General features: G+C 40.3%; 2 protein-coding genes across 8 annotated transcripts in view; both read left to right on the forward strand.

The window, feature by feature from the left end:
• Ubx (Ultrabithorax) overlaps positions 1–25,682 on the forward strand; it is an 89,991-nt gene that overhangs the window by 5,593 nt on the left and 58,716 nt on the right. For 4 of the 7 annotated variants that reach the window (XM_041776653.2, XM_041776657.2, XM_041776670.2 and 1 more), the window contains exon 2: positions 4,273–4,323. The exons of the other annotated variants lie outside the window; for them this stretch is intronic. In XM_041776653.2, the coding sequence (XP_041632587.1) occupies positions 4,273–4,323 (51 nt within the window). The remainder of the gene's footprint in view (positions 1–4,272; positions 4,324–25,682) is intronic. 7 annotated transcript variants of the gene reach the window in all.
• Positions 19,325–21,171, forward strand: LOC121502833 (uncharacterized). Its single transcript, XM_041776643.2, has 2 exons — positions 19,325–20,998; positions 21,054–21,171. Exons 1-2 carry the CDS (start codon positions 19,598–19,600, stop codon positions 21,063–21,065), a joined length of 1,413 nt encoding a protein of 470 aa, XP_041632577.1. The 5' UTR covers positions 19,325–19,597; the 3' UTR covers positions 21,066–21,171.

Below are 25,682 nucleotides of genomic sequence, written 5' to 3' on the forward strand. Positions count from 1 at the left end.
TTTCTGTGGCGGATGCTGCCGACCTAGGGAGGCCCCCTTTCGGTTTCCTCTCTCAATCGATCTCTTCTTTTTTTTGTATTTTCGGGGATTGGTTTTCGGGTTCTGGGCCAGCAGCTTCTTGCATTTTTTTAATGTATTTTTAAATAAGGAATTTAATAAGCACCTTGGCGGTCCTCAAGTCGTTGGACTCGGACTGCGACTGCGACTGCCAGTCGAGACCAAAGTTGCAAGACGTCGACGTCGACAACGACGACAACACAAAGTGGCCCAGACACATGGCCCAGCAAATAAAAAAAAAATATCTACCTTGAGGAGCTGCAGGGCGAAGAGCAATTTTGGGCTTTTCCCCTTGGATTTTTTTTTCGAGGACCGCGATGTTGCAATGGGCAAATCTTGAAGTTATTCCTAAAAAATCAGAAAAATATGCAGAGAAATATTAAAAACATTTTTTTATTGAAAAATCTATTAGGAAAATAATTGCAATACAATTTATATTCTTGATGTCTATTAAATAATTCATAAATGCCTTTAAAAACACAAAATTTTTCAATGAAAAGTCTTAGGAATATTATTAACATTTCTTTAAAAATACTTAATATATTTTGCTTGATTCTCAAGGTTTAGTTATTACATTGATGTCAAAATACAATCTAGTCACAAATAAAATATATTTGAAGTAATATAATAAAGTAAACCCTTGAGTTTTATGGGCTATAAATGAATATATAAAATGTTGATGGCGCCAAGTTATAATCATAAACATTTAATGCCCCTAATAAAACGTATAACCCATTTATTTTTCATATAATTTGATTAACGCAAATAATAACCAGCTAGAACTAGAACTATATATACGGTAAATATATACTTATATACTATAATCGATGGCTGATAAGGAATAATTACGGTGCTGTAGGCTTCTTCCGCATTGTGACATTCACGTAATCGATCATCTGTTTAACATACAAATGTCATGTGAACAAGCAGTTATTATTAATTATTAATATTCCGCTGGCCCACTGTGCTCGTACGTCTTTTCTTAGCCAGTTGCAAAATCATGTTTTAAGGTGTTTTTGATACCTAATAAAAACAACAACGCGGTCAGGAAGGAGCGAACGGGACGGGGCGCAATGCAGCCATGCCAAAAAGGGACAAGGGTCGTGAGTCCCGAAGAAGCGGAATTATGGGGGAGTATGGGAACATATACATATATATACAGCAGACGTTAGTGACCAAAGCACCGCTGCTCCCTCCCTTGACTGGCCCCTTAACCCTTTGCTGGCTACGTCATAGCCATCGCCACTCGGAAGACGCCAACTCCGGTGCTCGACGCTCGACGGCGTGTTTATTATAAAACAACAAATCATTCATTATAACCACTTGTGTGTCTGTATGGGAAAGTGGCGTAAACATGAAACGAAACACACACACAAGCACACCACTCGCTGGCACACAATTCCATGTTGTTTCCGATAATATGCATATTTGTGTATTATTTTGATTTTAATAATGATTTATTTATTATTAATAATTCATTGGTGGTGGCCTCTTGCCGGGATTGGTATGGGGATCGGATCGGATCGTAGCGACCTGATTGCGATCTGATCCCAGGTTCTCCTCCGAGTGCAAAAGCAGCCCCCACATAGTCTCTCTCAGCTCATCTTGCTCGGATATCGCTTGTGTAACAGAAGTTGAACAACGAACTAGTAGGAAACGCATATTATAATGAGCTTCAATTAAGATAGAAATCTTAAAGACTAAAAAGACAAAGATTTATGGGTTCACAATTGTCCAACGACCGGCTTCAGGTGGTTCAGGCATTAGAAATACACGTGAAAATATATCAGAAAGCTAAGTAAATTCCATCAAAAGATTATATAATGGTTTAGGCTTTAAGCAATACCATTTCATGTATTCGAATATTAATTTAAAGTGCATTTATTCATTTATAAAATATAATAAAATATATTTTTGAAATCAATACCTATAATTTTTTCATGTGTACAAAGCTACTACACATGCTTCGAGATCGCATAATGAGTGCTACTCAAGACTAGTGATCATTAAGCATATTTCTCGGCTCTGCACCCCCATTCAAAATGTTTCAGAATATTATATATGAATGAGGTATTTAACACTGGTGTTCCGCATAATATTTCAAACTAGTTTCCTCTACCCACTCTTTTGTGGAAAATTAGGGCATTTGGTATTCGTTGAGGCCTCTTCTTTCGAGAGCCCGTTTTTTGCTGGCAACCATTGATTTACGAGATCTGGCTTGGTCGAAATGTGGGTAACTGTTACCAACCATATTTTTTCGTTGTTGGGTCATCGATTTGTATATATACACTTCGTATACTATAATTTATAGATTACTAGTTTGATTTATCATCCGGCTGCACTGAGAACTTGGTCAGAGCTTGGGATCCTTGGCTCCTTTTGGGGCCACATTAATGTCAATTTAATGTTTCCTTAATGACTTCTTCTCGGGCCACAACTTCTCAGTGCTGTTTGTTATCAGTTTGGTCTGGTCAAAACAGAGTGGAAACTGGGAAAGTGTTTATGCTAAATAGCTAACGAGTTTTCCACTCGAAAGTGAAGCTGTCCGGCGTCCAAGTTGAGTTGCGTTGCATTCAAAGTTCCGAATCCGAATCCGAATCCGAGTCCGAATGCCACATGCTTGGCGTCTATTTATTTGGGTCGGCAATTAAGATTTATATCAGCCCCTTTGATGGGGCTATAAAAGGCCAAAGACGCCGCAAGCTGCACTGCACCAGCAGCCGGCAAATGTTCTCTTTTGCTACCGGAGAATTCCCCCTGAAATTCTCCACAGACATTCTCTCTTTCTCTCCGCTCATTTATGCGGCTGGCGGCTAATCCTCCCGCAAAGCGAGGCGTGCGCCGCCTTAAAGAGTCATAAAAATCATTTTCCCCCCAACTCTCCGGAAAACAGGAGAAGGTGTGAAAATCCAGGGGGCGAGGGGTGGTGGTTTTTTTTCTGTTTTTCCAGGGGGCGACCGCAAACTAAATGTTTAATTTTTACAAGTCGCGTCGCATGTAAACAGCATCACCCCGCTGCCAGCCATTTGTTTGAATTTGTCTAAAGTGGCGCTGCTGGCCCCGCTTTCCTTTGTTTCTGTCTGTTTTTCTTTCATAATTTTCAACTGCAAATACAAAAAAAAAATGAGAAAATATTCGAAAAAAAACCCTTCATAGTTTTTGGCAATTTTCGTTTTCTTTTTAATTTGGTATCTTCTTTGTTGTTTCTTTTCGGGTTGCTCTGGGCCTTGGCTACGTAGTATCTGCTCTTTGTGTGTGCTTCCTGAAAATTACGTTTACTCAGGCGCCAGGCGCGCATATTTAAATACACACGTGTTTTATCGCTGCCATTAAATCATATTTTTATACTTTTACCTTTTCTACCGCCCCCTCAACGCCCCCTTTTCGAGTCGTTGGCATTCCGGATTGTTTACATTTTGCACTTTCATGGCATAAACAAAGTCCCGGCGACGCTAAATATCGTGAAAAAAGGCGAGACATCCAGCAAAAGGCAAAAGCGATAGAAAGAGGCGATAATGCCGTGTCCATGCATCAGTCTGAGTGCGATTGATAGCCTCTAGTTCAAACTTTGGAAGACTCTCGTAGTGCCAGACGAGTTATCAAGAGCTATGGAGTGCACTTCGGCTAGGGTACAGAAAACGCACAGTGCTCTTCCTGAATGGGAATTTTAAGCATTTTAAACTGATTAGGAAATGGAATTTAAGGAGGGGAATCCACATTATTATTTATTGTGTGTATATTGCACAGAACCGGCCTTTCTTAGAGATGATAAGTAGCAGTTTTCAAGTGAGGAGTTTGGTTAGTAAAGAACTTAAAACGAACTATATAGTTACACTGTAGATAGATTAGATAGATAGATTGTTAATATAGGATATGATCATGAATTCTGCTTAGATATATTCATGAAAATATTATTTTATATACAGATTAATAAATACATTTAAATAAATAAAATAATATTAATTCTCAAACTTCCTAGTTATCTTATACTCCTTTTAAATATCCATTAAACAACAAAGCTTGGGTTGGCAAAACTCCCCACACAAGCTCCGTAACACGTGCGGCTGCTTAACCCTATGAAGCTCCTCCCTTAACCCCCACTATTCCCACATCCATCTGCATCTCAGAGATCTGCAGAGATCTCTCGAGAGCAAACAATTTTGATTCCACATTTTTTAAACGTTTTCTTCTCTCTGCTTTGGCTTGCATTTTCAGGTAAGATAAGATCTGATTTAACACAATACGGCGGCATATCAACAGACATGGGTAAGAAAATTTCCACTTTTATTTCGTTACATTATTCGCTCTTAAGTTTCCGAAAAGAATAATATAGTAGAGTATAAAGCGTAGAGAGTATCGAGCAGGTCTACTAATCCCTACCTAAAATCTAGAATACTAATCACTACGCGGTGTCGGTGTTTTGATACCCTAGCATACATTAAAGGTGGCGGAAAAAAATGTATGCACTTGCAGGAGGCGGGGCTGTGGGTGGGCCGGGAAAACCTGGGGGCCGCGTGTGGAAATGATTGATTCACTGTCCCATGATTACGCTCCGGCTAAGAGCTCGCCATGTTCGAGCTGGCCTGCTGCTGGTCAGCTCACTGCTGGCAATTAATATTAAACATGGCAATTCAATTGGCCAACAAACACGCACAGTTGAGGGGGGGAGAGTTCGGATGAAGGGATCTCGGCCCGGTTGGACGCCTCGTTGAAACGGCTCCCTTTTCCCTATCGGACATCGCGCTATCAGCTTTTGTTCCCGCTGCCGATCGAGCAGGAGAATTGCGTGTATTTTTTGTTACTATATACCCTGCAAAATGGGGACTAGAGTAGGTTTTTAAATATAAAGATAATCTTCATTCAGCATGTAAGTTACAGAATCTAAAGGCAGCAGCAATCTTTTGTGTCAAAATATTGATTAAAAACATTTTTAAACAATTTTAAAACTCTTTCTGTTGTGCCCTCCTATATTAAAAGTGTATAACGCATTCGTTGCAGACCTTTTTCTTTACGATATTCACCGCCGAACGCGAACATCAAAGCCCCAGAGCCACTGAAGGCGTTTATTTCAGCCTGTTGTTTGGGACCTTTTGATGCGAGGTTATCAATCAGTCTTGTCTCACGCAGCTACTTCTTAAAATCCAATTACACACGTGAACAAGGAAGAAGCTGGGGGACAGGGGAAGCCTCTGAGGGAAGTGGGATCTGATCAGCGCGGGTCTTGAGCTTCCTTTTTTTTGTTGTCTTTGGTTTTTTTTTTTTCAGGGCAGGCCACTCAAATTACATACATTGTTGCCGGCGCATTGAGGCGCAAAATTGCGGGGCCATCAACGAAGCCAAGCCACCCAGATTCAGATACTCTGGACTCGGGACTCGGCTACTTCGCTCCCACTTATTATTTATATTCAATTGATAATCTCGTGCAAATCGGTAGCTAAATATTGGCACAGGCGCAACAAGTGGGCAGCCAAGCACCACTCGGTGGTGATCTGGGGATCAGCTATCCCAGATTCAAGATCCACGATCCATGTGCACGGGGAAAAATATTTTTTTCATTGGAATTAAAAGTTTAATTACCAAAAGAATATATTTAAATTGAAATATATCTTATTTGTACTTAAAAATAATGAAATTTATATGAGCTAAAAATACTTTTCCAACTTTACCAACTCTCTTCAAAGTATCTTAACGCTCAACTGAATTTCTTCAAGTGCAGCAGCACTTTTGGCACTCTTCGATAAGCCCAGATAAGCCCAGCTACTGGCTGCGGATTAAGGCCGCCACTTAAGAGGGATTTTTGGGGGAGGGAAGGGGAGGTCTTGGTCAGGAGGACCCCACCGATTCTGCACTCCACTGTACTCTTCCGGCTCCGCTGACATTGAAGTCCGCCGCGTTTAGGTCCGAACCCGCAAGAGATAATTAAATAGCGGCCTTAATAGAATTAAATGCCGTGTTTGCATTTCAAAATCCGCAACGTGCCAAAATGCAATGGCCAACGGGCTGACGCCCCCATGCCCGACTCCTTTGCCTGAATGGCCAGCCAGGTGGATGGTCGACCGACCGCCCGGCAAAAAAATGTCAATTTGGACAAGTTTTGATAATTGCTGGTGTCCCCCCTAGTAACCGTGTGTGCGAGTCACCGAACGTGTGTGTGTGTGTGTGTGGTGTGGCTACTGTGCGGCACGCTGCACGTTGCATGTGGCCATGTTGCATGTAGCATGTTGCAGTTAATAATTATTGAAATGTGCGGCCTGCCAGGAGTTGTGCTATGCTCCTTGCGCTTCCTGCGCGGCTTCCTCCAAGTGCACTTGGAGAAAATCTTTATAAGTCTGAGTCTTACATTTATACTTTATAGAAATGCCTTAAGATATATATTTCATATAGCAAAGAAATATGTTTCTTTTTAACTAAAAATTTAGTTTTTTTTAACAACTTTCTCTGAGTGTCTCCGTCCATCAGTGGCTGCATGCTTCGTTACCTTTTAGCCTGGCCAAAAGGCTAACAATGCTTGCATTTTCCCACCTTTTTCACATAACTTTTTCTCTCTCTCCCGCTCTGTTTTGTTTTTTGTTTTTCTCTCCGTTGTTTTTTTTTAGGTTTTTTTGCTGTTGCTTTGTTTTGTATGTTTGCTGCTGGTGGCAGGGTAAACAAGTCGGCCACTTGGCCAACTCGTTACTTCCCGCCAACTTCAGCCAACCCCCTTTGCACATACCATACACACATGTCGATTGGCGATGTCGAAGTTGTTACCACTTTGGACGCGCGGTTCGGCCCCCGACGGCAGTCAGCGGCTTCGGCACCGGCACCCCTGTAATAAATTCATATTCAAATTGTTAATTGAATATTATTTGTTAAATTTGCAAGCATTAAATGTAAATGTCAGCGGCGGATGTCCGACGCAGGGGGGCGTGGCCAGTCGGGGGCGAGTGCGAATGTGAGAGTTCCTTTTGTTGTATAATTTCGCAATTTTCAGCCGGTGTTCACTTTTAATTGAATTTATGCGATTTTAATGGGGAGCAGGTTTACTTATCGAGGGGATTGATTTAGGGGAAGATCCCACAAGGTGTTTTTAGAGTGGAGTTTAAAGACTATTAAGATAGGAAAATTAAGGAATATAAAACATATTTCCTGTATAGTCCTAGTAGTCAAAAGTAGATCGATCCAAAACTCGGTCACTGTTCCGATGGCCTCAAAAAATCGTAAGCAAATATTCGGAAACACAAAAAAAAAGATACAAAACAAAACAAACAACTGAAAAACCCTCCCAGGAGGGTTTTAAAATTCGCAAACAAATGACAAAAAGGTGGCAAAAAATTGTGCCAAATACGTATGAGTACTGCGAGTCCTCAGACTGCTGTTCGCTGGTCGTTGTCCTTGTCGTTGTGGCTCTGCAATTTCCATAATTCATATTCATAGACATTACACAATGCCGGCAAACCAGAGGCGACGGAGAAAGGCGGTTGGGGAGAAAGGGATTCCGAGTCCAGACAAACAAACGGCAGCACCTGCAATACGGATAAATGTCCGTCCAAAAAAGAAAGAGAAATGCAAAAAAAAAAAAGTATCTGTACAGAGTGCAAAAATTTCGCACATATGCTGAAACCCAAAAAAAAAAAAGAAAAATCCCAGATAGAAGCTCTGAAAACTGCCGCAGCACGCTTATGCATAAATTAGAAGAAGAATTCAGCCATTCATTTGATGAGCTTCAAATCACCAGCAAATTAGGCCAAGTATCTGGCAGATACATGCCACTCACATCCGCATCCGAATCCACATCCACATCCTCGTAGCAATTTGATTTTACACACTTCGAAATTATTAACTGGGGAGCACTTTGTGTGTGGCAAGTGTAAGTGCTGTAAGTTCATAAAATGGCAACAGGGCACTTTCGTTTTTACCGTTGGCATTTCCAGCAGCATCTGCAGAGAGCGAATGGAACTGGGGGGATTGAAAGGGGGCTCACAAGGACATGCTGCCGGCATGTGTCTCCAATGGACGGACATCTGGCCCTGGTCAGAGCTGGACGAGTGTGCCGGGGTTTCACAGGTTTCAATTAATGAATTAGTAATTTCGGCTTCATTGCCGTAATGAACACTTTGGGCAGGGGTAAAGGGGGCGACAAAAAAAAGGGAGAGTGTGTCCTTGCTAATTATAAGGACTAAAATCAGGTGTGGTCAGCTAGGGATAGCCCGTAGAAAGATTAGATTATTATTAACTAAGGTATATAAGTTGATAGGGATTTAAGCTCACGTTGTGTAGTTTTATAAAAGAAAAGATAATAAGATACATTTGAAAAGACCTTTGAAATACCTCCAAAATACTATTAACTAAATCTAGAAATCATACATGAAATAAAAGCATTTAATGTTGCTTTTAAGCAATTATTCAAAGCACTAATTTTCAGAACGCTTCTTTCTGTATCTGTATCTTTTAAATACAGGTTGCTATTTTTACCATTCAAGCCAAGATATTGTCACAAAACACTGTGTATTTAGTTCCACTCTTCAAATAGCACAAAACACTTTAAACCACATTTAACCGAGCTTTGATTACCGGTCCCGAGAAATGCAATTCACCATATCATTGTGTCATTAAAGCGTGTGTATCTCATCCATTGCTTCTATTTACTGTGCCATCAGGCTAATGATTGGTTACGGTTTGGCCAGCAGCTGAAATGGTAAATGATATCCACCTCCAAGGGGAGTCGTCGTAACTGAGCCAACATTATATTCCTATGTTTACATATATCCGGTAATCGTTGAATTTACATTCATATCTTTTTCGACTCACTTCTTGCACTTTTTTCTGCTTCGATTCGGCTCGCTCCGCTGTAGGTATGCAATTAGTCAATTAATTTGAAAATTTATTAACCGCCAAAAACCAATTTGCTCCAGATCGGCGAAAAAAAAATGTAATAAAAACACAAACACAACGTGGAGGAAGGAACCGAAACAGAAACCGAAAAAAAACAAAACAAAAGATCGCGAAATGCCGGCGGTAAACTGACCGCGATTTTGGTCAAGATCACGGCAAGATACATTCGAGATCCATTCGAGGCGTTGGTCAGCGGACAAATGGTTGCGGAACTTTCAGCGAGTTAGGGATTTGATTTGGAAAAGAAGGAGTCGGGTTCCCTAGAGCTTCATCCCTTCCCCCTTAATTTTTTTTTTTATTTTCAAAATTTTGTGTGTGGAAATGTAGTGCAGATAATTTATGGGCTCGGCGGTTCGGCGGAAGTGCGTGTGTATCTGGGAGATACGAATCACAGAGCGGCGCAGCGGCTACCGATTTTCTAGGTCAAAAAGCAGAGTCCGCGAAATAAATGACTTTTGTGCATGTCGCGGACTGCCAGCCGTCGGCTTGGCTTCGGGCCATAAATTCAGCTGTTTGTGTTTGAAAAGTGTTTGTTGCCCGAGAATACCAACTCTTTGTATGATTAATAACGCTCGCTTAGCGCTCGAAGTAAAAACCTGCTTTTTGGGCGGCCATCATGATCAGCTGATCGCAGAGACCCGAAAAAAAACGAGAACTGAAGGCGACATGACAGTCCAATGTCCGTCAGACAAATGAAATGGAACGATCAGTTGCAGATATCATACCCCAGATTACCTAAGTTCTCCTGCTGATCACTCACAGATGCTAGTGATCACCTGTGTGGGTGTGGGTGTGAGCCCATTTTGAAAATTCCGATTCGAAAAGGTAGAAAAACTCTAGTGATCGCCACCTGATGCCCAGCCATCAGCGATCATCGCTTGCTCACCGCACAGGTATGCGCGAGCTCGCTCGCTCTCCATCTCACTCTGCGATTCTTCCGCTCTTCGGAGCTCTCTCGCTCACTCTCCCTCCTTGTCTCTCTCGCGCTGCTGCTCACCTGGCTCACCTGGTGATCGATCATCTTTTCGCTCAGCCGGTTTTTTCGGAGCCTGCTCAGGTATTAATTTATGTGCTCTCGCTGGAGTGAATCTCACCTTTATTCGAATTGGAACTGTTTGGAGCGGTTCTCTAGATCGTTTACGATATTCAAGTTTGGCTACTCATAATTCTGATTAGACGTTGCCAAGAAGTCTGTTATACAGGTAAGGTTCACCTGGAGACGTTAGAGCAGCGCAGATAAGAGATTTAGTTGGGATAAGCTGTATAGGAGAAAGACTTTTGGAGAAGTTACCTTTTGAGAGGGATTAAAAATGAGAAAGTACAATGCAACTTATACAGTGGGGAGCAAAAATGATTCCACGATCAACGTTTTCATGTTTGAGCGCACATAAAAATTAAACGAATAAAGTAAATGACAAAAACTTTTTTTTTATTGAACACCTTGTTTATTGTTTACAATTAGGCATACGTAGCAAAATTGTAGATGAAGAAATTAAATTATTATAATTAAAAAACCAAATCAAGCGGCATGTACTCAGTTTTGCACCATTGAAGAAAAAATACAAAATAAATTCATTATTAATATTTTGTTCAGAGAAACTTATTTTCTTTGACTTTTTTATACGTTTTGGCATACTCTGAACTAGTTTTTCTACAATTCCTTTCGTAATATTATTCCACTCTAAGTGTACACGCCCCCAAAGAACGTCCAAGTTGGATGGGCTTGATTGGTACTGCCCGAGCCGTCGCTTTATGATTGACAATGGGTTTTCAATCGGATTGAGGTCGGGACTTTGCGCTGGCCCCTCCATCATCCTAAAATTTTGGTTTCCGAGCCATTTTTAAACTATTTTCGCTGTGTGCTTGGGATCCCCACCTAGCTGAAAAGTGATTTCCGGCTCTGGGTTCGCACACTGGTCAAGAAAATTAGGAGGATGGGTTTGCAAAATGTTCAAATAATCATCCTTTCTCATAATCCCTTCATTTTTGAGCAACTGTCCAACGTGAAACAGCCCCATGCCATTATGTTGCCGCCTCCATGTTTCACTGTTTGCTTCACATGATGCCTTTGAAACTTGTCACCAGGTCTCCGCCAACAATATTGTTTTCCATCCGACTGAAAACGATTAAACTTAGATTCTTCCGACCAGATAATACGTTTCCAGTCTTCTGTTGTCCAGTTCTTGTGTTCCTTAGCGAATTTTACCCGAGCCTTAACCTTTTTCTCGGATAAAGCTGGTTAGTTTTTTTTCATTGCTGGCTCGTAACCAATCCTACCTAGCGCTCTTCTAGCTATCCATCGTCTTACGCCTTTACTTATTTCAGTATAAGCTTATTTTGGCGTTAAAAGTCTATTTTTTCTTATTTTAGACATCATAAGTCGAGCGTCAGCATCTGTTAAAAGGCGCGGTGACCATTCAACTTCCTTTAAGGACAAACATTGTGTCTTTTCTGCAACATATTTATTAATTTTTAGCTTCTCATCAATAGTGCGTGTCGAACACCCACTTTTAGTCAGGGAAACAATAATATTTTTTTTATCATAAGACAGCTTCTTAATTTTTCAAGAAATCGTTACCGACTAGGTTACAAATGCAACAAACAACTATAAACTTGGGGAAGAGAGTGATTTTCTAAATTCTGACAAATAATAATAAATGCAAAAGGCATTTAACAATAAATCTGCAGGTCAATTGCTGATAAAATAAGTAAGAAGAGAAAAAATATGAACGAATACCGGATGGTGCAAAACTGAGTACATGCCGCTTGATTTGGTTTTTTAATTATAATAATTTAATTTCTTCATCTACAATTTTGCTACGTATGCCTAATTGTAAACAATAAATAAGGTGTTCAATAAAAAAAAAGTTTTTGTCATTTACTTTATTCGTTTAATTTTTATGTGCGCTCAAACATGAAAACGTTGATCGTGGAATCATTTTTGCTCCCCACTGTATATATTTTCTTATATATTTTATATTTAAGATGAACGATTTTTGCTATGAAGGATTTAAATTCTAAATTATAATAATAAATATAATATTAAATATATAAAATACTCTACTTATAAAGGCTTCTGTTTAAAATAAATGTTCATTTTCAATAGTTCTACCCTTTACCTAACGGTGACAATAAATTTGTAGCTCCTAAATCCAATCCCTAAATAAACCAACCCAGAACCCCCTCCAAAATGAGGATGAAATCACGTCCCCATTTCCAAGGAATTCCAAAACGGACCCACCGCAGTAATCTCAATCGATGATCTATTAACGAGTGTCCATAAAAATTATGCAACTTTCCGCTGCAGCCACAAAATGGATGCCCATTGAGTGAGAATGCCATTTCCTTTGTCAACGGCAGCCATAAATCTTGAGCATATTAACATGGACGTGCGATGAAAGTGCCAGCCAAATATGTCATTGTCAGCTGGGTGTTGGCCAGGAGAGACTAAGGTTCTGGACGGGCAAAGGGAGGGAAATGGAAATGGATTTGGGATTGGGAATCAGACGCCTCTGCGGCTGCCGTAAGTGTGCGGTGTATTGACACCTGAGATGGAGGCCAAAAGAAAGTTAGAGCCCTTCTTCGATCGATAGAACGAACAGGTAGGTGGCTCGATTCGGTTCGATACGGTTTGGGCCATAAATCACCCATTCCAGCCCCAGGCTGAGCCTGATAACTGGCCAAAAAGTATTTCTGGGCCTGTTTATCGCACTCGATGCATTTTCGAATTGGTCAAAGTATTTTCCCGTAGTTATGCGCAACTTTGTTGGGTTGTGTTGTGTTGTGTGTGTCTGTGACACAAAACATGACCAAATTTTTGGGCGTGAGCTCACAGAAAGAGAGGTTTATATAGAGGAGAGTAAAAGAGAGACAGCGAGAGAGAGAGACGGCGAAGTGACAGCGCCCATAAATCTCTGTAACATGACACTTTTGGCAATGGAAATAAAATATGGCATTCGCCGCACCAAAATGTCGCACCAGGCTCCCTTGATTTTTGTTCTGTTTTCATTCTACTTTTCTGTATTATTATATTTAGCTCTTTTTTGGCACTGCCTTTGACACTTTGGCCCACTGTACACGGGGTATCGTTCAGCATTCAGCTAATTACAAATGAAATTACAATGGTCACAACTCCGATCCTCCGCGACTGCTGCTGTTCCTGCCGCCAGCCAAGTGTCACTTGCCGCTGTCATTTTCGTTTCGTTTTCATTTGTCACTTGGCATGGGTCTAAACCTCCCCCCTTGCTGCTGGGACCCTCTTACCCCTTGGCGGGTCCAGTCCTTGTCCTTGTAATAAAGCAAAACGGCTGCGCATGCGCGCAAGTCACTCAGCAACAAGGCACTGCAAGAAAAGGGAAAGAAACCATGTAATTTACTCAATTTCAAAATTATATAAAATATTTTAAATATTTTTCTTTTAAATTTAAGACTCTGCCTGCATTGTGCTTATTTTTTCTTAAACTTTAAGATTTCATTTAGCTGTTTAGAAATATTTTTAAGAAACCTTTTCTTGTAGTGCCCTGAAAGCCACAACAAGCGGACTAAAGTCGCTGCCTCTGTCAGATTTTGTGAGTGTCACTTGGGCTGCTTTGTTGCCGGGCTGCCTGGGTCTCTCGAAAACTCGGGGATCGGTTCCCCGGGACACAATACACCACACCACACCAGACCAGACTCTTGGGTGTTATCTGTCCCGTCGACCGTCTTCAGTTTCGAGCGTCTTTCAGTTGCATCTCCGGCTCTGAATCCGAATCCGAATCGGAATCCGACTGGCTCTGGGCCTGTGTATCTGTATCTGTATCTGAATTCCTGCAGAAACACGCGAAATGCGCGCCGCGGCGTATAAAACTGTTAACTAACTCAATTTTGTAGCTGTCAGTTGGCCAAGTTGGGCTGCGGAGTTCAGCATGGGTTAATGAGTTGTTGTTGTACACATGTCACAACAAATTGCCAGCCGTTGAGCATAGCAGCATCGGCCGGTTGAGTCATAAACAAATCACTTGACCCGCGGCGAAAATCGCACCATCCGACGGATCCAGAGCGGGCTTATTAGTACATACCACAGGGATCTCGAGCAGGTAGTCCAGAGATAGCTTTCAGCACGTGTGATTTCACGGATGCACGCGCACATGTCTGTCACACAAATGTCACTTAGAGTTGCAAACGCCGCGGACGCATAGCTATTTCATAATTTTGGGGGAGCGCAGGGCACTTGACATTGACTGGGGGGAGAATACTATATACAATATGGAGAATTATGCGAAAAGCGAGTCCGGAAATTAAGTATTCGTGGCACACTCAAGCAGCCGCCAAGTGACCAACAAGAAATGAGAATCTGAACGCTGAGAAAAATAATATTAAAGAGGGTGTTGGGAACAAACAAATGAATTTAAGAATATAAAACATAAAAATCTAAATTATAATATTATGAACAATTATTTTAAGCAAACTTTAAATACAATTTGTATATTTTTTATAGGTGTCTGTTGTTCTCTGTGTGGATTTAAACCTAGTTCTTCATACCTCTCCCCTTGAAAATGTCCCTCAAAACGAAAACAAAGTTGACAATTCAATCAGTCCGCTTTTGCTGTGGGAAGTTTTGGTCCTTAGACATATAGAAAATAGTTAGTTGTATGCACTACAACTGCTACAGTTCCCATTATTTTGTTTGTTTTGTGTCACTCGAGGGGTGCTAGAGAGGAAAATGGGGAGGGAAATGGGTAGCAACGTTGACAACGGCAACAATTGCAGCCACAACAGTAAAAAGGGGGGGGAAAAGAGGGTACCGCGTGGTAATTCTGCCCAGAAAGAGTTTTGCACACACACAATCGCACACTCGCACAGAGGCAACCAAACTTGAGGCCATAAATTTTCAACGGATCACATAAATCACATTCAAGTGAAGCTTAACACACGCGCCCAAGTAGAAGAAAAACACACACACCCAGAGACTCACACAGCCTCGGGCACATTGCCACCTCTTTTATGCAAGGCACAACCATTGTGGTTGTGTGTGTGAGAGGAAAAAAGGCATAGCTAGGAGCTCTAGAAACCGTTATAATGAGAATTCGCAAAGTGTCCCCAAGGGGTCACCAAAGGTCAGTTTAGTTGCATAGTTTGAAATAGCAAAAAAACCTACAAGATTCATAGTTTTAGAGATAAGTATATGTGACTAAAGGAGTATAATCTGATATATATTTTCTACTACAGTACGAAATTTCATATCGTTTGGGTAAATATTATAGTAACAGCACAGATTTAAAGAACTTTCAAAATGCAGCCAAAAAGTAGGCAAGGTTTTTGACGCACTAAGAATAGGTTATTTTTTATGGTGTATTTTGTATATTCTACTTAATATAATATACGAAATTGTAAGGAATTTCAGATGCTCTCAAAAACTCATCTTTTTTAAATACCGTCACAAATTCCAAACATATTCTCCCCTAAAACCACTTGTCTATTAAGCAACAGCTCCTGAAATTCCCCACACAGTTTGGTAAAACTTTTAAGCCAAATTAACTAAACGGTTAAGGCAACAATTGCAAATTGGCAACAAATTCACAGATCATAAAGTGCCCAGAGTCGAGGTGGGACAACAACAACAACAATTTCGGCTGCACTTCCATCTGCAACTTCCAGTTCAGCTCAGTTCCCAGCATCATTTGAGGAACTTTGCCATTTGAACTTGACATTTAGCACACGGTTCGTGGGGACTTCTTTGCAAAACAATTGCAGGCCAAAGCCAACCGACGACAGAGATGGCTAGACATGGGGCAGAAAGAGAGGGGATGATAATGGGAAAGAGAAGGGAAATGCACTTTTGGCATTCCTCGACTGCCATAGAATGCCATCACACAAACATACACAAGGACCGACACACACACACACACATGTGCCGGCAAAGAGGACACAAGGAAACACAGTTGCAAGGGTGCGAAAGGGAGAGAAGGGATGCAGAGCAACCCCCTGCCGGCACAGGCAGCCAGAACGAGAGAGAGCGGGGCGAAAGAGAGGGTGAGTCCGGCCCAGACGACAGGCGGCCATTGCAGCACCTGTCGACTGTGTCGGCCATGCGGCAGGGTCGCGTGCTCTGCGCTGCTCCGCTTTATTTGCTTCCCGGATTTTGCGCCATTAACAATATGGTTTGGTATCGGTAGAGGTATTGATAGGGAAGGCAGTGTCCACCCCTTTTAATAGTAACTTTGTGCAGTGCTGACCAAGTGGTGATTTAAATTAGCCAACTTATTTATTAAAGATTTATTCGAAATATTAAAAATATTAGAAAATAGGTTTTCGAAATTTATCAAATTTATTAATCCAATTATAAGAAGTTTTAGTTTTTAGATATTTTTAGGTTTCTATTTAAAATATATACTCTTTTGCTTATACGAAGGGATTTTTTATTAACTTATTATTATTTTTTAATTAATTATTTTATTCTATTTTCTTTTATGTTCATATAATAATTTTTTGTTATTATTTTATGTTTTTCTTGCATAAAAATAATATTACAAAATGATTCTTATTTAAATTAAACAAAAATTGCCTTAACTTCAGCTAGAAAAAATCCATTTCGGCAACCCTATGCCTTCAGTCCCTTAGAAAATCGGAAAATGGGTTTACGACGTTGAGTTGCTTATAAATTAACCCATTGGCGAAATGAAAATATTGTCTGTTAATTGATCAATGTGTATGCAACGAGAGTGCAATTGCAATTGCAGTTGTTGCTGCTGATGTTGTTGTTGTTGTTGTTGTTGTCGTGCCATTTTGCATGTACTCCCCGTACATTGGTGTGCGTAATGCAGCTAAAATTTAATTAGATTCCATATTAGCCGCTGCACCAAATGCGCTCGGTTTAGGCTTTATCATCTGCATACACACACCATCGCCATGCCCATCGTATTTTATGTCGTACGTGCAAATTTATTGTTATTGAAATACAATTGCAAAATTAACTGTCAAAGTGTGCGACCCATCGTCAATGTACTCGCAGTCGCATGCCATATGTCTCCACCCAATTTTTGGCATGGGTTCTAATTATAGGGGATGGTGGAACAAATACAACCTCCTAGAAAAATTAAATTGTATTTTTATTACAAATAAATAAATATAAAGTAATTTATAATATTACATCTTCTTGAATATACAATTATTTCAACAGATAAATAATATATATTCATTATTATTTATATTATAATTGTTATAAATTCCATAAAATATTAAAATAAATTTCCATATTTCGAAAATAAATATTACCATGCTTTCAGAAAACAAATTTTATGATATATTATATGTCTTGTATCCTAATGCCCAGTGTAAACCTCGACTTCTTTCGTAATACCCTTGCTCAAGCCATGATTAATGCTTCTCTTATGCACTTGTTAGGGCTTTATTTCGATCCCTTTTCTTTGGCTGGAACCAAAAGTTGCCAATACCCTAAATCAGTGGCCAAAACTCGCCGCTGCTCTGTAGGTCCCGCCCCTTCGAGCACCCCCCTATAACCGCCCACAGCCCCCATCACCATCATCTCCCCCACCACCCTGCTATTTGCGCTAAACGAGCTTTGCATATTTACTGTACTAGCAGCAGACATTTTACGATATATTGAGAATTATTTGCAATATATTTCGCAACGGGCAACAGCAGCAGCAACAAGGACGACAAATGTTCCACCGACGGCAGCAGCAACAACAAGTGCACTGTTCAGTGGAAATGCAGGCAGGGAAAGCTTCTAATTCCGGCACTGAAACCATAAGTCTTTGTCGCATTGTACACACAGAGATATTTGCAAATACACTCGAAAACACACACAGAGATGCACTTGAAAAAAGTTTTTAAAGTAAATATTTTAAACAAAAATGTGGATATATTTTAAATGCAAAAATACATTTATTCCAAAATCAGATTTAAAATAAATCTCTTTAAAAAATAATGTTTAATTTATTAAATAGTTTTTCATTTTTCCTTATTAAATTCCGAAATTTAAAGATCAATTTTCTTAGATATTTATTGTCTTAAAATATATTTTTGATGAAATATGTTTTTCTCTACATTAAAAGGTTATAAAATGAAGCGAAATCTATTTTTCCCTTTACCCTTTTCGCACTGTGCACAATGTCAGAGGGACAGACAGTGGTGAACTGCGCCTTTGTATTGGTTGGCACCCGGCATTTCACCAACTACTCCCGGGTTATACCGAAGGTCCTGTGGGTCCTAGGCCTGGGCATTCGGGACTCGGGATCTAGCCTGAAGTTGCGCCAATAACTTTCGTTCGATACACAAGTTTCGCATATAAATTCGAAACTTATTTTTCTGTTTTCAAAGATTTTGTTTAATTTACGTAAATTTGCATAAGATACAATTGCGAAATCCTTGTGCCTGTGCCGGCTCCATTTTCGCCTCTGCGGAGTCTGTAAATTTGTGCGAAAATTGAGCCAAAGTTCAGCCGAGGCAGCAGAGGCAGCAACAAACATTTCTTTCTTTCTCTCTTTTTTTTGTGGATTTTATTGCCATGGCCTGGACTAAATTTGAATTCAGCTCAAATTGAAAGTTCACCAGTGCACACATACACATACACACTTGTAGCCAAACGCACACAACGATGTCACACACTCGCACAACTACGGACACACCGATATTTATGCGTTTTCGAATGCAGCTCAACTCAGCTTTAATTTAAATGGATTTCTCTGGCAGACATATGGCAGCATTTGCAATTTCCAGTCCCAAACGAAAGCGGCGGGGGGGGGTTGGAAGCGTCGAGGGGCGCCGAGATGAATGGGGGAGGTCCATGGGTCTCCAGTGCGACTCCACTGACTGTTGAGGATTGATTGTGCTTGTTGATATTTTGTCAAATAACGCAAATAAATACACAATTACACACTCAAGTGAATCCGAGGCAGCATTCCGGGTGCCCCGGGGGTGGTTCCGGGGGGTTAAAGTGGGCGGGCCTGGAGTCATGGGGTTAAACCGAGCATGGACGTGCTCTCTCTCTCTCTTTGTGTTATCCTCGTTTAAAGGATTTTCATTTGTTTAAATGTGCTTTATCGAAAATGGCCAAAAGGCCGCTGGCCATTGCTGTTGTTTCAGCTCCTGTCCCTTGTTGCCACGTACAATTTATGCTCGGTCCACAGTGGTTAAAAAATACAGTGCTTCAAGGGGTTAATTACGGTTGCTGGGTATCAAGGAAAATAATACACATCCAGAATCAAGGTTTTAAGTGTGATATTTAATGTTGATTTATATAAAAGCTCATTACTTAAATATAATAAATAAGTAAACAAGTATTTAGATCATACAAATCATTGCCTACTTTTTGGGGCTTAAGAGTAATTTGCTGCTGTGCTCATCAAAAATAACGTAGAGCTCTACTGAGTTTATATATGTAGCAGGCCAATTGCATTAAGTGGGGTCTGGGCACACGATTCGATGAGTTACGCTCTCTGAGAGAGCAGGTTACACTCTCTCTCTCAGAGAGCGTCGCTACTGGTTTTCGGGGTTGAAGAGAGCTGCCTACGTGCAGCGAGATCACTGTCATTCGAGCGAACAAATTGTAAAGACGTGTGTGTAAAAGTACTTAAGAATAAATAAATATTTAATAAAACATCCTGTCACAAACTTCAGAAGTGGGATTGGGGAAAAAATTTCCCCCAACGCCAGTGTGATTAAAATGGATTTAAACATTAGTGACATAACAGTGGTACAATTAAAACGGTGGCTGGAGGTGCTGAAATTGTCGACAAAGGGAACGAAGAACGAGCTGTTTGCGCGGCTAGCCAAAGTTCCGGTAGAAGTTCGAGGAAGCGCTCCCGAAAATTGTACCGAAATGGATCAACAAATTTTGCAGCCGGACGTGGAGTCCCGTGAGCTGGACATGGAAAGCGGCGAGGAGATGCAGATCGAAGTTCAGACTCTGGAAAATTTGCGTGTAGAAATTGCAAAGGCACAGAAAAAGCTGGAAAATTTAAATCGCCAGATCGGCAACGAAGACACGGAGAATGAAGGAGGCGAAAATGCGCAATTGAGGAACAGAGACGGCAACAGCAGTTCCGAGAATTTGGAGCAGAGCGTTAGAAGCTTCGAGAACACACAGCGTGGCGATGACAGAGACGGCGAGATAGGCGGCGGTAGAAGCGGCGGCAGCGGCGATGACAGAGACGGCGAGATAGGCGGCGGTAGAAGCGGCGGTAGAAGCGGCGGCAGCGGCGAAGACAGAGACGGCGATATGAGCGGCGGCAGAGGTGAAGGCAGAGATGGAGATAGAAACGGCGACAGACGCGAAGAGCGAGACGGCGATAGAAGCGGCGTCAGAGGCAATTCTGGCGAAATTGGTGTGCAGCAAAACGGAGGCAGATTTGAAACAAGCGGCTTGTTGTCACCCGGCTTTAACATGGCCAGGGAAATCTTAATGGATTTCACTGAGAAAGTGTCTGTGCGGTCGTGGATTGCGCAATACGAGAATATATCAGCGTTATATTCTCTGTCAGACATGCAGCGACGTGCTTTGCTGATCAGCAAATTGAAGGGAAATTCGTTGGAATGGATGCATGCTGATGCAGGGCGGTTTGCGAAGCCTGTTAATGAGTTGCTGGAACAACTCAAGTTGGCGTTTGGAGGCATCGAGTCCAAGTCTGTCCTACGTCGCAAGTTCGAAGCGCGTAGTTGGTCTCCAAATGAGCAGTTTGCCACATACTTTGGCGAGAAATGCAGACTGGCTCGAGATGTCGCAATGGACGAGGACGAACTACTGGATGGGCTCGTGGAGGGCATTCCAGTACTAAGCTTGCGTACACAGGCCAAGCTCCAATGTTTTGATGGCCCGGAGAGGATGCTGAGGGCGTTTGCAGACATTAGGCTCCCAGCAAGGGGGCCAGCCATGGCGAAATTGGCGGCAGCGAAGGCGGTTCCAGCGAGCAGCGAGACTCGTTGCTTCAATTGCAACGCGAAGGGGCACTGGAAGAGGGAGTGCACTAAGCCAAAGAGGTCGCCAGGTTCGTGCTACGGATGCGGCGCAGAGGATCACCGGATTGCTGAATGCCCCGGAAATAAGAAGAAGGCAGAAAACAATTATGTAAGATTGTTCAAAATTTTTTGCAGTGAATATCCTAACCAGCCTATTATTACAGAGTGCCAAATAGATTCGGGAAGCCCAGTTTCATTTATTAAGCGTTCATATGTACCAGCGAATATTAAATTAGAACCGCAAGAAGAGAGTTATTTTGGAATAAACAAAAGCTTATTGAAAAGTTTTGGAAAAATATTATGCTTTATATTTAAAAATGAAATAAAGATTTGGTTTAAATTAATTGTAGTGGCTGATGAATCTATGGGCTGTAATATTGTGCTGGGTAGAGATTTTATGAAAGTTTGTGGTCTAGAAATTGATTTGGATGCATTGAAAATTGTAACTGTAGAGTGTATTGAAACTGATGTCGAGAAGAAAGCGAAAGAGCTTTCCAAGAATGGTATGGAACTAAAAAATGCAGGAATAAAATTAGGCGACATAAAGTTAGGTACAAGATTGGGAGATAGTTATTTGGATGAACAGTTAGGTGAAACGTTAGGTGAAAAGAATTTAGGTACAACTTTAGGTGAAAAGAGTTTAGGTACAACATTAGAGGGAAAGAGTTTAGGTACAACATTAGAGGGAAAGAGTTTAGGTACAAATCTAATTAGAAACAGTTTAGGTACAAGCTTAGGTAAACAAAGTTTAGGTACAATTTGGAATGAGAATTTTGAAGGTACAGTTTTGAATAAAGATTCATTGTGGAATGCATATGAGGAAGATGTAAGGATAGGTGGAACAAACAATTTCGATGAGCAACTTTTAGGTACAAAGAAGTTAGATGAACCAATGGGAGTTTTGGAGGAAAATTTTGAAAAGGAAATGATGCAAATAAATATGTTAGAGCATGAGAAGGAAGAAAGGGTTTATGATATTGGAGAACAGGTTAGTTATACAGACAAAATAAAGTTAATTGGAATATTAGAGTCGAATTATATACATGTTCCGAGACCTGAATTGCCGAAAAGTAGATGTGAAATTAATATAATTCTGGAGAACTCAAAACCATTTAGTTGTGTACCTAGGAGGCTATCGTATAGTGAAAAGGAAGCGTTACAGAAATTGTTAGATGAATACTTAGAAAATGGGATTATTCAGAGTAGTAGGTCTGAATACGCTTCTCCAATAGTGTTAGTGAAGAAAACGAGTGGCGAGCTTAGACTATGCATCGATTTCAGAAGGCTAAACAAAATTATGGTCAAAGATAATTATCCAATTCCTTTAATTGATGACTTATTGGATAAATTGGTTGGAAAATCGGTATTTACAAAATTGGATTTAAAGAATGGGTACTTTCATGTGTTCGTGAACAAAGATTCGGTGAAGTATACATCTTTTACAACGCCATTAGGACAGTTTGAGTTTTTACGTATGCCAATGGGTTTGAAGACAGCGCCTCAGGTATTTCAAAGATTTGTGAATGATATTTTTTCTGATATGATTCGAGAAAATAAGGTTATAATATACATGGATGATATTTTAATTGCAAGTCACGATATCAAAGAACATTTAGAAATATTAGTAGAAGTATTTAGGAGATTAGTGGAAAATAAATTAGAACTTAGAATGGATAAATGCAAGTTTCTACAAGATAAGGTAAAATATTTAGGTTTCTTAATTTCAAAGGAAGGAATAAAAGCTGATGAGAAGGGATTAGAAGCAATAAAAAATTTTCCAATTCCGAGTAAAGTGCAAGCTGTGCAAAGTTTCTTAGGTTTGTGTTCTTATTTTCGACGATTTATAAAGGACTTTTCGATATTGGCAAAACCTCTATATGACTTGTTGAGAAAAGATAAGACGTTCGAGTTTGGGAAAGCAGAGTTGGATTGTTTTACACTTTTGAAGGATAAATTAGTAGCAGCCCCAGTGCTGGCTCTATATGATCATAGAGATGATATTGAGCTTCATTGCGATGCGAGTGCGTTAGGTTTTGGAGCTGTATTGCTGCAGAGGAAGGAAGATAAGAAACTACACCCAATATTTTACTTTTCGAAGAGATCCACTCCGACTGAGGCGAAATATCATAGCTTTGAGTTAGAGACGTTAGCTATTATTTATGCACTTAGAAGGTTTAGGATATATTTACAGGGTAAACCGTTCAAAATCGTCACAGACTGTAACTCGTTAACATTAACTCTGAATAAGATAGACTTAAACCCGAGAATTGCGAGATGGGCTTTAGAGCTACAGGAATTTGATTATGAATTGAAGCACAGAGCAGGTAGGCAAATGCAGCATGTCGATGCACTTAGCAGATGTAATAATGTTATGATAATAGACGCAAATACTTTTGAGGATAACTTAATAATTTGTCAGGCAAGAGATACGAAGCTAAAAGAAATTAGGGAAATTTTAGAGAACAGAGAACATAAATGGTTTGAGATGAGGAATGGGGTTATATATAGAAAGGATAATAACAATAGATTACTGTTTTATGTACCAAGTAGAATGGAGCAACATGTTTTGTACAAGTATCATGACGAATTAGGGCATATTGGACGGGATAAGATGTTAGACGCTATTAGTAAAAGTTATTGGTTCCCGAGCATGAAAGATAAGGTTTGTGAACACATTCAAAACTGTTTGAAGTGTATAGCGTTCTCTCCTAAAGTAGGTAAAGGAGATGGACTGCTACACAGTATACCGAAAGGCAATAAGCCATTTGAGGTGATACATATTGATCATTATGGCCCAGTAGACAATAGCAGATCAAAGAAGCATATATTAGTGGTGATAGATGGATTCACGAAATTTGTTAGGCTTTATACTACGAAAACAACAAACACAAAGGAAGTTTTGAGCGCATTAGCAGACTATTTTCGGGCGTATAGCAGACCTAGGTGTATTATATCAGATCGAGGAAGTTGTTTCACATCAACGGATTTCGCAAATTTTGTTGAGGAAAGGAATATAAAACACATAAAAATTGCTACGGGATCACCACAAGCCAATGGTCAAGTGGAGCGAGTAAATAGAAGTTTAGGACCGATGATTGCGAAACTTTCAGAACCAGAAAGAGGACTACACTGGGATGTAGTAGTAGAGAAGGTAGAGTATTCGTTGAATAATACACTGCATAGCAGCATTAAGCAGTTTCCCAGTGAAATTTTATTCGGAATAGCCCAGAGGGGAGAAGATAGTGATGAATTTAAGGAAAAGTTAAAAGAGGAAGAAAAAGTTAGAGAAACGTTAGAGGATGATGATGAAATTATTGAGGAAAACAGGAGAAATTTAGAACAACTAAGAAGAAAATTAGAAGGCGAAGAGGAAATTGAAGAAAATTTAGAAGGTGAAGAAAAAATTATAGAAAACTTAGAAAGTGATGAAGAAATCATTGAGGAAAATAGGAAAAATTTAGAACAACTTAGACAGAAAGCAGAAGAAAATCAAAGAAAGTCGCAGTTAAGAAACGAAACCTATTACAATTCGAAAAGAAAGCTGAATTCAGAATACAGAGAAGGAGACTATGTAATGGTAAAGAATTTTGATAGTACCGCAGGAGTTAGTAGGAAGTTAATACCCAAAAACAAAGGACCGTACATTATTGGAAAAGTTTTGAGAAATGATAGATTTTTGTTAAAAGACATCGATGGGTTTCAATTATCTCGAAATCCATATCAAGGAGTTTGGAGCGCTAATAATATTCGGCATTGGATGAAAGATGATAGTAAATCTAGATAAATAAAATTGAAACAGAATGTTAAAGATAAAAATCAAGAAAATTGTAAACTAAAAAATGAGAAAAGAAATTGTACAAACTATATGAATTGTTAACTAATTCTAATTCTAAATTTAAGATATTTTTAGCCGAGATAGTGGGCTATCTCAAGGTCAGGACGGCCGAGTTGTAGCAGGCCAATTGCATTAAGTGGGGTCTGGGCACACGATTCGATGAGTTACGCTCTCTGAGAGAGCAGGTTACACTCTCTCTCTCAGAGAGCGTCGCTACTGGTTTTCGGGGTTGAAGAGAGCTGCCTACGTGCAGCGAGATCACTGTCATTCGAGCGAACAAATTGTAAAGACGTGTGTGTAAAAGTACTTAAGAATAAATAAATATTTAATAAAACATCCTGTCACATATAAAAGAAATAAAATATTTTCATTCATGGTAAAAACTTTCTAAATATGCTTAGCATTTATTCTGCCCACTGTAAAAACCCACCAAAACCAAGTCCCTGCAAATTGCCCCACTGTTTCCCCGACTTTTGACTTTGTCACTGCTTTGTTTTGCTCTTGCTGTGGCTTTTTTCGGCGCACGCCCGTAAATTCCAATGTAAAATGTTGCATTTATCTTGTAAAAATAATAAATCCAGGCAAAGGGACTTTACTCTCTCACGCTTCGCAGCACAGCGAGTAACAGATTGTGCCGCCGCCCATCTAAGGGTTGCGATCGGAGGAAGGGTTCGAGATGGGGATGAGATTGGAAATGGGTTCGGATGCACGATTCCTGGACATTGTTAATGGCCGAATGGGTAAAGAGACGTAAATTTGGCTAATTTTATTAACCGTCAATACGGCAGTTTGTTTCGGGGCAATATACAATAGTCCAAGGGCTGGGGAAGTGCCAACAAAAAATTAGTCAGTAGTCAGCATTCAGCAGTCTGTCCGCCGGCCATTAATTTAATTTATTTATTGGCTGCCGCGCATTTATTCCGATTCCAATTCGAAAATCCCGAACTGTTGTGCGATA

This window comes from Drosophila kikkawai, chromosome 3R (genome assembly GCF_030179895.1).
Source record: "Drosophila kikkawai strain 14028-0561.14 chromosome 3R, DkikHiC1v2, whole genome shotgun sequence".
NCBI classification, from domain to species: domain Eukaryota; kingdom Metazoa; phylum Arthropoda; class Insecta; order Diptera; family Drosophilidae; genus Drosophila; species Drosophila kikkawai.

Bases quoted from the DNA above. Each gene is read 5' to 3' on its own strand.
- LOC121502833 (XM_041776643.2), top strand. From the start codon at position 19,598: ATGGATTTAAACATTAGTGACATAACAGTGGTACAATTAAAACGGTGG.